The sequence below is a fragment of the Megalops cyprinoides genome, chromosome 19 (genome assembly GCF_013368585.1).
Source record: "Megalops cyprinoides isolate fMegCyp1 chromosome 19, fMegCyp1.pri, whole genome shotgun sequence".
NCBI classification, from domain to species: Eukaryota; Metazoa; Chordata; class Actinopteri; order Elopiformes; family Megalopidae; genus Megalops; species Megalops cyprinoides.
In genome coordinates this window covers 13,362,132-13,376,439 of record NC_050601.1, presented here as the reverse complement: position 1 = coordinate 13,376,439, position 14,308 = coordinate 13,362,132, and the positions used below count along the sequence as shown (strand labels likewise).

General features: G+C 46.9%; 1 protein-coding gene across 3 annotated transcripts in view; it reads right to left on the bottom strand.

Annotated features, from left to right (window-relative positions):
• The window catches only part of LOC118795087 (rhomboid-related protein 1), a 42,351-nt gene extending 28,358 nt beyond the window's left edge, over positions 1-13,993 (bottom strand). For 2 of the 3 annotated variants that reach the window (XM_036553445.1, XM_036553447.1), the window contains exons 1-3: positions 13,955-13,993; positions 12,500-12,502; positions 4,207-4,365 (exon numbers count right to left, since the gene is read on the bottom strand). In XM_036553445.1, coding sequence (XP_036409338.1) covers positions 4,207-4,365; positions 12,500-12,502; positions 13,955-13,993 — 201 coding nt within the window. The remainder of the gene's footprint in view (positions 1-4,206; positions 4,366-12,499; positions 12,503-13,954) is intronic. The other variant, XM_036553444.1, reaches the window with a different exon arrangement.
• Between the last annotated feature and the right edge of the window lie 315 nt (positions 13,994-14,308).

Sequence of the window (14,308 nt, the reverse complement as noted above, 5' to 3'; positions counted from 1 at the left end):
CACGCTGAACTCACAACTTCCCATAGGATTTGGAATTGACAGAAGGGTATGCTGGGAGTTTCAGAACTACCTTTAATACCAGCTGGATTTGTACTTTTGCTCGCTTGCCAGTCTAAGCTGTGACATGGTCAAGTGAACTCTGGCGAGTCAACAGTCAATCCAAACAGATGCAATAGAGGCTGCAGCTGGGACCCTGGAGCGGACTCCAGATGCAGTATTAATGGGTTGATTCTGATCTGCCCTCACAGAAACGCAGAGGGGCAAGACTCTGAGCCTCAAACTGTTGAGTCTGAAATACACAGCCATGGACAGAAGTCAAATGGAACCCCAGACATACTGTGCTCGGGATACGCATGGCCTGTCTGCGTACCGTATCCCTGAATTCCCACGACAGCCACAACCTAAAGCCACACAGACCATTGCTATCGACGTTCCTCACAGTCTCCACACTTCATCATTTGTGTTGACCGCAGGACACTGGAGGCTCAAACTGCCAAGTCAGTCTTTCAGGACCTTACTGGAGAGACACAGGGCCTTTGTCTGAGCTAATTCCAGCAGCATTGGCATAACAGACAGGGTAATTTCCTGAGTAATTATGGTGTGGTTTAGGATGGTGGCACAGAGCTGACTCCCGGGCAGTGTGGGATGTGCGGCCTGGCTGCCCTGCTGTTTTTTGCTGGAGCAGCACCTAAGAACAGATCACAATGTTGGCTTCTATAATCCATCACTTGCAGTAATGATGGGAAAGATATTCCTTTTATGTCTCTTCTGACCATGGACTGCTCAGTGCTGCGTGCACCTATTTAGGTTTCAGGATGTTAGCCTTCTTGTGCTTGGGATGAGGACTGTTAACACCACAGGTAATTATAAATGATATGGGAATGCATGCACTTGCTCATCCATTTCTTGGCTCGATTAACACCTTGTCCGATGCTTGATGCTCACATTCACCCTTAGCGACTCACAGGGCGACTGCCCCTGAGAACGCGTCAGAGTCTGCAGTTCACAAAGGCAACAACAGACGGAAAGGCTAAGACTTAAACCAGACTGAGCCTTTTTCATTGCAGTCTTTGTTGACCATTGGCTCGGGTATTTAAAAACCGTTCAGCCGTTTTGTTCTCGTTTCAGCAAAGCACATTCCAATCCCACTCAAGCTTTTAATTATTTACATCTCCATTAAGAAGGCATAATCCATTCAAGCAATTACACGCATATGAGAATCACATGCGTGTAGACAGCGTGTCTTTGCCTCTGCGTGAGGCCCCTGTTGCTCTTCACTGGGACAACCCTGGCTTGCAGTGGCAGATAGCCCAGCTGCTGTTTGACAGCTGTCAAACACTGCCCTGATTTTACACTAATATTTTTGCACGGTGTGTTTATTGTGCTGTCGCTGCTGCCATTACACTGTGTTGGGTGCGCTTTACCCGCAATGTGGAGTTCACGGCGTGTGAATCTGTTTGGCATGTATTATTCACGCCCGAGGCAAGGCTTGTGGAGCTCTCTCGCTGCAGTCTGGCCGTAGTAACAAAGTGGAGTATGTCAAAAGCACTTACAGAGCCCGTGGCCCAACAGCTCAGTTAAGCCTCACAGTGTGCCAGTCTGACGGTGGGGGACTGTGTCACCTTCTCTAACCCCCCTCTGTGGCTCTTTCTCCCTCTCCCACCTCACCTCCCTCGAGCAGAGGAACAGGGAGAGGTAAACAGCGGAGAAACCCGATGTGGGAAGAACAGGGGGTGGGTGCTGCCTGGCCCTGCAGTGAGCAGCCAGATTATGAGCGCAGCCAGAGCTGGATCCTCTCCTGCTGGTGGGACAGATTCCAGCGCTCACCTGGAGGCCGTCAGGAACTAATGGAGTCCAGCTGAGGGATGCGGAGGGCACAGCTGGTCCGATAGCAGTACTACGGCTTAATTCTATGGGTCTGAACAGTGACGGAAACGACGCCTCGACAGATGGGAGGCGCACCTTGGGCGCTATTTACCTAAACATTTATATCACAGCGTGGGAATGTGGCAGATCTGACGTCTCTGACACCTATGCCGTCTGTGCCATCATTTATTACTGTGTGTCCCACATGTGTCTGCACTCACGCACGTGTTCGCGCGCACACACACATACACACACACACACATGTGCGCGCGCGCGCACACACACACACACACACACACACACAGACAATCTCTTTTTTCTCTTTATTTTTCTCCTGTAGGAGTGGTGTCCCATCTGTTCCCCAGCCTCTATAAAAATCACTGCTTCTTTAAAAGCCAGAGCACGGTCATACAGACATATAGATACTCCCGGTGATGTAAGAGAACCAGTTTGCTTCCATTTTCAAAAGGCCCGTTCTGTTTGTGGGGTGCTGTCAGGGGTATTCCGCCATTATCATGATTGTATTTCATCTCAGTCACAGCGCTTTAGCTGCAAAGCGTGTATCAATCACGCACACAGATTGCAAGACAGCTGCCCCCCTGCCATAAAAGCAATGCCTCTCAGATGTAAATTACACTGCCTAACTGTGAATTCTGAGCAGTTTAATTTTAGCTAGCTGCTGAGATGCGTAGTCAGTTTGGAGTCAGGAGGAAGGGTGGGGGAGATTACAACTTTGGCATCATTTTCATTCCTTTCACAAAGCAAGAAATCAACATTTGCTGGAGAAAGAAAAAACACAAATCAAAGAAGGGCTCTAATCACAAAAAACACCCCCAAAACAGAGTGAAGCAAAAAAAATCAAGTAATGAATTATTTACAGCCCTCCATATAAATATCCCCATGGAGCAATCCCTTTAATGCCAAAAACACTTCACCAGGATTAACCTTGTACTTCTGAGCTGCAGACACTCACTCCAAGGGCTAAAGAGTGGTAATGCATTTAAAGGACAGTTTACCCGCTCCTGAGGTTTGTGCAACACCAAACCAAATCCAGCCACATATTCTTAAGAGAGGCCTGCCTGGAAAACCCTCCTGATGTGAGGGCTGTATTTTAGAAGCAATGCAGAGAGAGTCAGTAAGCAGGTCCGTGTTGCACACATCAGACTGCAGGAAGTGTGGCTGTTGCACACCCCCTTTGACTGGCACGGCACAGAGGAAGGTGCCTGTATGACCGTCACGCCTAACCTGTCATCATGCACAACAATAACATTGCATTCTCATAACAGAGCAATGTGGCCTCATGCACTGAGCTTTAAACCGTGAGATTGTGGGTTTGAATCCCGGCTGTGCCCCATTGCTGCAAGCTTGAGCACGCCTTGAGCACGCCTCTTAGTCTGAACAGCTCCTATCGATATTCAGTTTGATAAATAGATATCATGTAAAACAAAATCTGCCCTGGATAAGAATGTCTCCACAGGAAATTATTAAATAAAATGAACAATCTAAAAAAAAAAAACAGCCATCTCACATAAGCAGATCGCACTATTTCAATCCATTTGGGCACCTCTGATGTGGAATGTGTGGCGGCTGCGTGTGGGTGTTACTCTTGCCTGGATCACATATTTGGAGAGTATGGGTTTATTCTAACAACTACTTTCCCCTGGCACACAGAGCAGTTTTGCAATTATAAACTGCTCTCACTCATTCCCCTCTTCAATCAGAATGCATTCTCTCACCCTTTCAGCCCGACGCCCTGCACTGATAACAGCTCTTTGAGACCAAGGTCATGCCACCGTTCCTCTACTTTGGTTCAGCCGGCTTTAACCAATCAGACCCTCAGATCTCCTGCTTCTGCTTGCTCACACAACTTTTCGTTTGCTAAGTTCTGCACTCTGTGACAGTCTTTGTTAGCCAGGGAGCCCTCGCTACCACCCCGGTAATGGCGGTGAGGTGAGGAAGTTTCAGAGAACACGCGACTCTGTTAGCGGGTAAGGGGGCCTTAAAATAATAAAACAAACAACGAGACATCCATGCAGTGGTGGTGCACCTCAGTGTTTAATAAAGAAATTAATACAGTTACAAAAAACGGCCCACTACATTCTGCCACGGTAAGTACAGTACATGCGGGGATTAAAAAGAACAAGCAACATCCCCAACGTCCCAACATTTCCCACAGGTTCGCATCACTCTTTTAACAAAGGTATAAAAAACTCTTAAAGAGACAGGGCCAAATAAAAGGCAAACCATTACAACTCCCATCCTCTTCCTGCCACTCCAGCCCTTCCCACCCCACCCCCTGCCCCACCCTGCCCAGCCCTCAACCCCACCCTGGCAACTCACCAGCTCGATGAGCTCCTGGTAGCACACCTGCCCCTCCTCGTTGCTGTGCACCAGGGCGAACAGCATCTCCAGCTTGGAGGGGTCCAGCTGCAGCTCATGCTGCTCCACCAGGCTGGTGAAGTTCTCCACTGCAATGAAACCGGTGTTCTCTGGGTCCAGCTGCCAACAGCACAACAACACAAGAGCATGACACAGAACATGCACAATAAAGTCGTGGAGAGGCAGAGATCCATGTGTTAAAGATGACACACTAACTAGAGATTAACACAAAAAGAAATTTTAAAAGATGCAAAATTTTATATGCATGGTACATGGTGCATGTATAGTTTATAAGTATTTACTAAGCAGACTGAACACAGATGCAACTGGCATGTATACAAAATATGTATATAATAATATACAAAATACCTTAAATACTCTGAGTGAACTGTCCTCTATTTTACATGCTTGCAGGACACATTTACAGTGGTAAACCCCCTTATCTCTAGTCTCCCAGATGGAAAATACCAAGTGGGCATAGTAGTATGTGGTCTGACAATGTGCTGAATTATCTGTTAAAAAGAGATATCCACCAAGTGCGGCCAAGAAATCAATTCGCACACCACGCCAGTTAAAAGAGATTTCCCGTTTTGAAAGCGATGCCAAGAACCCGAGCAGAACTCTCCAGTAAATTGGATCAATGCTCAGTCTTTAAAAGCCGAAAACAGGCACCTCTACAGACCAGCTCCAGCAAGCTCTTAAAATCAGCTGCTTTCACCATGCCTAAGAACCCACAGACCACGTCATTATTCATTGGACTTCTTGCATGCCGTCCCATCTATTTAATTGATGTAGGCGGAGGAGTATCATAAATGTGCCAGTGTTTAGCCATTTGAAATAGAGCTCTGCAAAGGCCGAGCCGTAAAGCGCAGCATCAATGACATTGCCAGCGCACTTGAGGCTCCCATTCCTTTGAGCCATGCCCTGGGCATTTTACATGTATGGCAGAAAAAGACAATAAGCTGTGCATTAGTATTCCCTCGGCTGCCTCCTGCCTCCTTTTCTTTCCTTTGCAATGAGCCTAATGTATTCCTTTGCAAATGCATCCCTCGCCCACTTGATAATGTCAGCCTCACATTCTTTACCAACAATAAGATCAAGTGATATCAGGTGACGGTTCAGAATGCTCACAGAAAGCACCGCAAGAGTCACGAACTGGCAGCAGCCGTTCCACTAGCAGGCTATGGGTGCTCAGGGAATGTTTTCATCAACTGTGCTCAATCTCTTCAAATGGCTAATTACACTCCAGCAGGTGTTTACAGCTTCTGAGGTTACCCAAGGACGGATACAGAGCAGCCAACGACAACGTTACCGACTTTCGATGTACGGATGCAAAAAACGTCTGCTAGCAGATAAGCTGAGGTCCGTATGAAGCATAACAACAGGATATTCCTCCCGGAAAAGGAGCTTTCGGCTCTTGCTCTGCCTCGGAGCCATTCTGCGTTCTGCGTCCTGAGTTTCTGCAGTGGCTTCCGCATTGTAACTCCCTGGGTGTGTGTTTTTCAGAATGGGCTTTGATCAGTCTCAGATTCTGGCACTGTGGTACGCTCCTCCAGGCCTTCTCCTGCCTGCCTCCAGCCCTCCCTCGCAGATCTGAACAACAGCCATTTGCCCTCCAGGCCCCAGTTATTGAGCTTGGGGGGAGACAGGAGAACTTCTCTGGCTGGAGCTCAGCAGCCTGGCCCCTTATGTACCCCCCTCTGGCCTCCGAGGTAAATCCCACCTGTAAACCACCATCTTTAGTTGAGTGTTTGCCATTGTGTAGGTGTTTGTGTGTGTGTGTGTGTGTGTGTGTGTGTGACAGAGAGAAAATGCTGGAGATCAGTCCTGGTGGTCTAGCTCAGCTCTGGTTACCGCTAAAGCCGTTCTGTATTTTCTGTATTATTTAGCCCCTGCCCGGATGCCGGAGACATTTAAGTCTGTTTAATTGAGTGCAAGCGGTGTCTTAATTCCAGTTAATCTACTTCTCCGTCTCCCCAGGTCTCCCATTATTTATTTATTTATTAATTCATTTATCCATGAGAGTGCAGTAACCGTAGTGATGCAGCCCTGCCTTGGCTTTATTCCCTTTCTCCCACAGCCCTTAAGTGAGAGTCTGGCTACATACCGGATGTGCAGCTGTTTGGATCTGTGTATCGGATAATGTTCGCTGACACCCTCATAGTAATCTGGTGGCCAGGTCAAAGATTCAGAGCTACCTGTGGGTTTAGCCCATGCAGTGTCTCAGGCTGGGTTTGTAGATTCTGTTGGTAGAACACATGTAGAGTCACTTGGTGACTGGTACTAGGTATAATGACAGTTATCTTCTCGCTACTGGTCCCATTTTCTCCTGCAGGGTTTGTCAGTGAAATAGAGCTACAGGTCCTTGTTCCCAGGCCTAGCAATGCCATTAGACCTTGAGAACAGACCCTTCACTGGGCCCACTGTGTAATGACCCTCCACTCTCCCTCCTACCAGGAGTTCTGAGCTCCCTTATTAGCGACTCATTACTACACCTAGTGAGAGAAATTAATGTGTTACCTTTTCAAGGGGATAATGGCCCTAATCACAGCGGAGAATGTATTCCTAAAATAAACCCGATGAAGATGGTGATAAAGGCAGAACAGAAAATTAAGCAATTATACAGATTAGACAACTGCAATTAGGCCCAGGACAAAATAAACCCTTTATCACTGGTCTTCATGCACTGTACATTGATAAGAATTTAGTTACATCTGATATATGCATTAAATCAGTTGGAGTTTAAATCAGTTGCAGTTAGCTACATGCATGCTATAGTGGACTGCATGTTCATAATATATCATTTCTTTCCACTATTAGCCCAGCTTTTCTGTTCCTATCACGTGTTGGTGCTTCACTACTCTTGATGCAATTCATCTCATTTCCATTGCTAGAAGATGTGGTCTGAGCCTGTTCTTTCAATTAATAAATTTGCCAGTTTTAGCAATGATCACTCTGCTGATTCAGCAATCAGCAGCCGATTCATTTTTTAAACTTGTGTAAAAATTGTGCACAATGTGCTAGCATTCAGTTTGTGCATTTCATGTGAACTAAAGATATATGCAAATCTTTATAACAAAAAGATGACACTGACACCGATCTCGATTCCTTGGTTAAAGCAGTATTCTTGTTAATAAAGCAAAACAATCAAAAAGATGTTCAGGTCAATAATCAAACATGGCAGGTTCTCTGAAGCCACCGTTTGTTGTTCACTGGCCAAAACTGCATTAAACACAACTACAATAGACACTGAATTCTTTGCCAGCCAAGTGAGCATGATAACAGCGCACAGTCAAAACCCTGACTGCAGGGAACCAGTGGAATGAGACTGTCTATCAATGAAAAGTATCCCTGTTAATTTGAATGCATGTTATGGATGTCACAGGACCAAAATGCACGGTTAATGACATACTGTTATACACAATGGTAACAAGCTTTGTAAAACAATCCTCCTGCTGAAAAAAAAAACACACTTTGCACAGACAAAATCAGCAGCGCTCCCACATGGCAAAGCCAGAGTGGCAGACTGTGGAAGAGTCATCGCTGAAAAAAAAACAAAAAAAAAAACAAAGAGAAGATGAATAAAAGGAAAGCGTGACAAACCTCCAGGTTGCCATGAGACAGGGTCCTCGTCACCACTTTACGGGCACATGCACCACACGCTGCCGAGGCCCCTCTCTGTCTCCCGATCCCTCTGCTCTGGCACGAAGGCGCCGAAGAAACCTCTGAGAAACGTACCCCAATCTTTCCCCATCTGCCTGAAAGCGCGCAGCCCCTGAGAGAAGCTATTTTCAATGTATGAAAACACGGGGAGAGGTATTGCCACGCTTTGATTGGTTTCCGCCTAATCCACTTATTGCGTTTTCATGCTGGTTTATTTATAAGTGACATATGTTGCCTTTCGCCGGTGCTGCGGCGGACTGAGGTAACGTGAACTGTTTGCCAGCGGGGTGGGGATGAGCGGGGCCAGCGCGAAATCTGTTTACAGATGCAGGCTCTTTAATTGAGGGAATGGGTGCCTGGATGTAAACAGACAGTCCACTCAGAGTACATCAGTGTAGAGCTCCAGATTCAGTAGTCCTGCGGGGGGTGGGGGGGTGGGGGGCAACAGAGGGACACACAGCAGCAAGGGGGATAGCAGATGTCCTGTGTCTGACTCCAAATGGAGACAGTGTGCTATATGCACAGGGTTGCGCGCTTTGTGCCTGAGTTGAAACAGTGCTCACGTCTTTGACCATTTAGGTATAGAAACGGACAGCAATTTAAGCACTGCACTGAGGCGGGTCCTCCCCTTGGAGACACTGATACAGAATGACTAATGGGTAGCGGAGTACATCTTTACTACAGAGCCGTTGCCATAAAGACAGCCGCCCTTTTAGAGACGTGATGAGTCTGAAGGGGAGGCGGATGTCCTCCAGCTTGTATCTTGTCTGGCCAACTATTGACACTTGCTGCGCTTCTTAATGTTGCTGACTCCTTATGTGGCTCTTTGCTTGTGTTGCGCTATGCCTCACTTGTAAATCGCTTTGGATAAAAGCGTCCACCAAATGAATAAATGTAAATGTAATGTAAACGGATATGGCACTTCCCTTTGAAATGAATTTTCCATACGCCACCTTTCAGTAGACCAATTAGAACGTAACGGGCAGGATCTGAAAGGCGTGTAACTGCTCCCTGTAAGAGGGATTAACACCCTACATGTGTGAAGCATTTACTCTTTGTTCAAGGGCTTGACCCCCTGTGCAGGCAGAAGGGCCAGTCAGTCTGGGTCACGCAGGGCAGGGGTTGCCGTTTGCGTGCGTGTACGAAGGGTTAAGACGGAGAGGCACGGCGGAGGAAGTGGGCGGCGCTGAGAGGGAGAGCCGCAATCGAACCGATCCGTCGCGGCCAGGGTACCGCATTGACAAGCTACATCAGTCGCCATGGCTACCGACTGCACTGCACGTCAAAGCTGTCACATTTCAACGCGAGGGAGCCGCGCGCACGGGCGGAGCGAGAATGGGAGAGAGCGGGGAAGGAGTGAGGAGAGGCTGCCAGTGCGGCAGCCAGAGCTGTGCACCTGTGGTTGTTCAAAGAGAAAATAAACCCAGGGAAAGTGCTTGACTGGCCATGCTAAATATTTATGGATTGGCCTAGTAAAAATCAATCTTGCAAACTTTACATGTGCCTGATATAAGCTTGACATAAGCAGCTGAACACTTTCCCCAGGGTTCACGTCCCGTTCTTGTTGACATTTTCTGGAAAACTATGACTTATAAATTTTTCACAAGTTGAACTAAATACGTTTTTCACAGAACTGTAGCTACTGCGTTACCTCCAGCATCTGTGTAAGAGTAAAGGATGGACGAGTATGGCTAAGTGGGTCTAAGCATGTCCTGTGACTTAACCCCCATCTCACCAACAGAGTACCAGAGTTTCTGTGCTCCCTTATGAGCTGCATGTAAGTCAGCTTTCCACTTCCCACCATGCAAAGCACATGGGTCACACCATGGAAAAAATGCAGTAACACCAAGAGGAAATCCTTTGCTGTGAGATGCTATGAATCAGCTGTGGGAATTTGTGGAACCGTGGTACCCAGAGATCACCACATTTGTGTTGCTTTTCCTTCACTTTTTCTGGGCCCTAGAACATGACAGGCAGGCTTTAGGGGGACAGGTGGATGTGCTAAAAAAGGAGCAGGTGTGCACAAGAAGGTCACAATAGTGCAGAGAGGGTGGAATCCGAAAGTCTCTGGAGATCCAGAGATGCTGTGGACACTGCACTGCATTGGTGTGTGGGGGGGGGCACAGCCCACAATTTCCATAGAGGATTTCTGGTTGGCTCCCATTTTCAGCTGTTAGCTCAAAGGTAAAGTTACTGTGGTTTAAGCTCCGCTGCCCAAGGGAGACCACGGCTGTGCTGACAGTTGGAACATTTACTTAATTATCATTTTGGATTCGGAGAAAGGCAGCATCGCAAGATGGAAACTGCCACAACAGCTTCCTGTGTACAGATGGTCTACCCACCGTCCCGCCCACCTACCAAACACAGGACTTTATCCATTAACAATAACTGCACATGCTAACCCAAGTCATTACAGTGCAGTACAGCATGAACCACGATAACAGAGTGCTGTGTTCACGGTGCAAGATGAAGAAATGTGTGTGTAAATGTAAAGGCTCTAAGTGTGTGTGCAGCAATGTGCCAGAAATAGACTGCGCTCAGCACTGCGCCCTCCTGCAGACAAAGACTAATAAACTAGCTCACTGAGCTAGCGCGCTCTCCCTGTCACGCACATAAACACACACACACACACACACACACACACACACATAAACACACACCCAAGATTTCTTTCTGTTGTCCACTATTATAAACTAGTTCACGGGGTAATACAAGCCTCTCCAAAAAGGAAAATATCTAAAGATACCTAAAACAAAGATATGGAGGAGAGTCTGCACTTTCCCTCAATACATCAGAGACTTTGCAGATAAAGCAGGGATCAGACAACCTTCTCTGTCATTTTGCATATTATTATTATTTTTTTTTTTTTTTGGGGGGGGGGGGGGGGGGGGGTATTTGATATTCAATATGTCAGGGAATAAAAAATGCACACAGAGATACAGAAACTGGGCTCCCGAACTCTTGTGAATTACAAGCCATCAACGAGATAGAAATGATATGCTGACAGCTTTCACCAACCATAAGATTGCATTCATACTCTTCCGCGTATACACTATTACCATAAAAATGCACTGAGTTTGAGTACTATCCTAATAAAGCACTTTGTAAAAAAGAACAAAACCTGAATGTTTTCACATTTGTCATGCATCAGTTGTGACGGTCTGCTGGAAGATTCCTGTGCTGTACTTTCTGGGGTGTTCAACAGTGCGCCTGTGACTGCCGGTGCAGAGGCCAATGGCAGAGGCAGTGCCCTGCGTTCCAGCTGATGTCTCTGTGCAGCTGAGTGGCATCTCTCCACATCGCAGAGCCAATCTGAGCTCAGCTGCACAGCTCTCCAAACAGACATGCATTTTTAATAATGCGTTTTTCAAACGCAAACTGTCAGCAGAAATTAAGCTAGATGAAATTAAATGTAATAGAAAAAAAACAAAAACTTATAGCGATGTTTCAGTTCAATTAAATTAAATTCCACTGTTATAAACTGTACTATCATAGGTGAACAAGTGGCAGCTTATAAGTACCAGCAGATGTAAGACATACAAATGGAAATGTTACCTGCATGCCAAAGTTGAGACGCTGAAACTGAGTTTGAAGAGCAGAAAGTGCAGAGCGTGATTAGCCTGAATTTTTTTTTACTGTACGTGTTATCATAACAGTGTTAGGCAGCCTGAGACTTGAGACCGAGTAGTAAGCCCTTGTGTCCATGCACTGAGGGCCAGCAGGAATTCAGGGAAGATGGGGAATTAGATAGCCAAAGAGCTCTGGCTGTTTCTCCATACTAGTAACATCACTCAGAGGAGTCAAATACTACAATCCTGCTCCTGGTGTTTGACTCCACAGATCCCCCTGCCTCCAAAACCAGCTCCCCCCATTCCATGAGCACTTTCAGGTTTTTGGGATGCCTGAGTAAAATCGGGGGGTATCCTTCAATCTCCCTAAATCTGCTCAGGGACTCCTATCATTGAAGCGATTTGCTGGGAACAACCTTTTAGACAGTGCTTTGAATTCATCATGTGTGACAGCACCTTCAGATTCATATGAGACAGCACCGTGAGCCAGAAACACTCTAGACCAACGGCGAGAGGGAGAAAGCATCTGCAGCACAGTTAATAAACATGGACACAGAGCACGAGTCTCACTGGGGTCAGGTGGTCGCCGTCTCATGAGAGTACGAAAACTAAACAAAGAGAACTCCACAGACAAACAGTTGTCCACTGAGTCAATGAACACACTCCTAGTTCGTAAGGAGGACTTTCGGATGACTGATACATAAACTGGTAGTGACAAAGACTGCCATTGTTAGTTTTCTGGAGACATATTGATAAAAATAGCCTCTCAGCGTTCAGGAAGTCTGTTATTTTCAGACCATCAAAATGACATTTTTTCTGAAAGAATGTTTGTTTTTACAGACAAACCAAATTGCTACAAATTGGAACTGTGTATCACCATTCATCCCCATTCTATAAAAAGGACTTTCTACTACATTTACATTTCACACAGCTATGTCAATGCAGTGATGGCGACATGTAGCAGTGATTTATACCGTCCTGGTTCTTGTTCATGCTTTTCAAACTTCAGCGGCACAATTGACTTGCTATTACCCACCTATTCACATGAAACAACGCTGTACAACTACAACTACACGCAAGAGTTTCTCTATGACTGGCACGGACACTGCGTGCACACAGGAACAAATGCGCAAACAGACACACGCGCTCCACCCTGTGTTGTTTTATGATCGATGTTTCACTAATGGACCATGCATGACTCGCGAGTCCAGCACGAGTAGCAGGTAATCAATTCCTCTTTCTTAGGAGTCCGATGGTCCAATCTATTCATGAATCAGCCAATCTGTCTGCTGGTGCAGCCTGCTCACTGTCACAGGGCAGGGAATGTTTACGACCAGGGAGGGCTGAAAATCGTGACTGATATGCATCATCTTTCTCCATCTCTCTGTGTAGATTTGCGCTGTTTTTTTTTACGTTGTTACATTGCAGCATTGTCAACAATTACTACACAGCATACAAGGAGACATAAAAATGGGAGGTGTATTTGAAACGGACAGCGCATAGGGTCAGAGCACCTCCTGACTTCTGTGATGAGATGTGAAGCGGCTTGACACACGGATATCGTACATCCCATGGATAGGAACCGAGCCTGCCACAGGGTGATTACCCCAATTTCTCATACTGTAGGGGGCCATGCAGGGAAGCAGCGGGTACCATTTTTAAAGACTTTGGAATTACCCAGCATGGGAGGAACTCACAAACCACCACAGCTCGTCAGACTATCGAAACCGCAGGGGTATCCAATCGTTCAGGTAACACAGACCAAGATGTGAAGACAGATAAGAGCGCTAAATAGACCAGTTCCCATGAAGTGAACGCTACTCTCATTCCATCAACTCAAGGATGGAGGAGCAAAATCCTCCAACAACACAGAGCGGCAGCACAGCAGTTCCCTCGGGTCCTTGTGCAAATAAAGGTGTTTACTGCTCTGAGTTATCTATATGAGCCTGGAGTAAAAATCGCACAAAAAATCCTGTCCCGAGCAACTCTGCCGCTGCCCTGCAGGGGTGAAAACAGAAGCAACGGAGATGGAAGCACTAATTCATTCATTAAAGCGGAAAAAAATGACAGCAAGACCACCAGAGCTAGAAGTCACCTGGCAGCTACACAGCCTAGAGATGGAGAATCCCTGGGCAAGAAGCCCTTTTTCTCCAGATGACCAGCCAGCTAAACAACAGCATGTTAAGCATTCCCCATCAACTGCCAGGAAGCCAGAAGTGTGCGAGCAGAGATAAGTGGATCCGAAGCAGCGTCAGCGTACGAGAGAAGCACTGTTAACTGCATCAGGGATTCTCAAAGTCCTCTCTGTCTCTCCAACTCTGACTCCGACAGAGGTTGTCAACCCCCCAGTCCCTCCTCTTTCCAAGCTCTCAGACCCGTCCACCCCCACCCAAGTGCACTCTAACACCCCAGATTGACTCCAGAAAGACAGAACAGAGCAGAGACAGTAACCATAGAAACACACAGCTGCGGCTTACCTGCTCCTGTATGAGCTGAAACAAGGAACTCCTATCCATATACTGGCCAGGAATTTGAGAGGGACCACCGAGGACGAGGGCAGAGGGAGAAGAGGTGAGAGGGGGCTTAGGTTGGGCAAGGGTCGGGGGGGGGGGGCCAAAAAAAAAAAAAAAAAAAAAAAAACCGTCAGCTCCCTGAATGCTGTGTCCCAAAGAAAGACAGAAACAGAAAAAAAAGATGATTCCTAGTTCGCAGGTCAGAGAGGCCCTCTCATTCCCTGGCTGGAGGAACAGCAGCACGAAGACAGGCAGTGACAGCACGGGCAGTGCAGGGGAGAGAGCCTGTGCAGAGCCAGCTCCTGTAGCACTCGCACT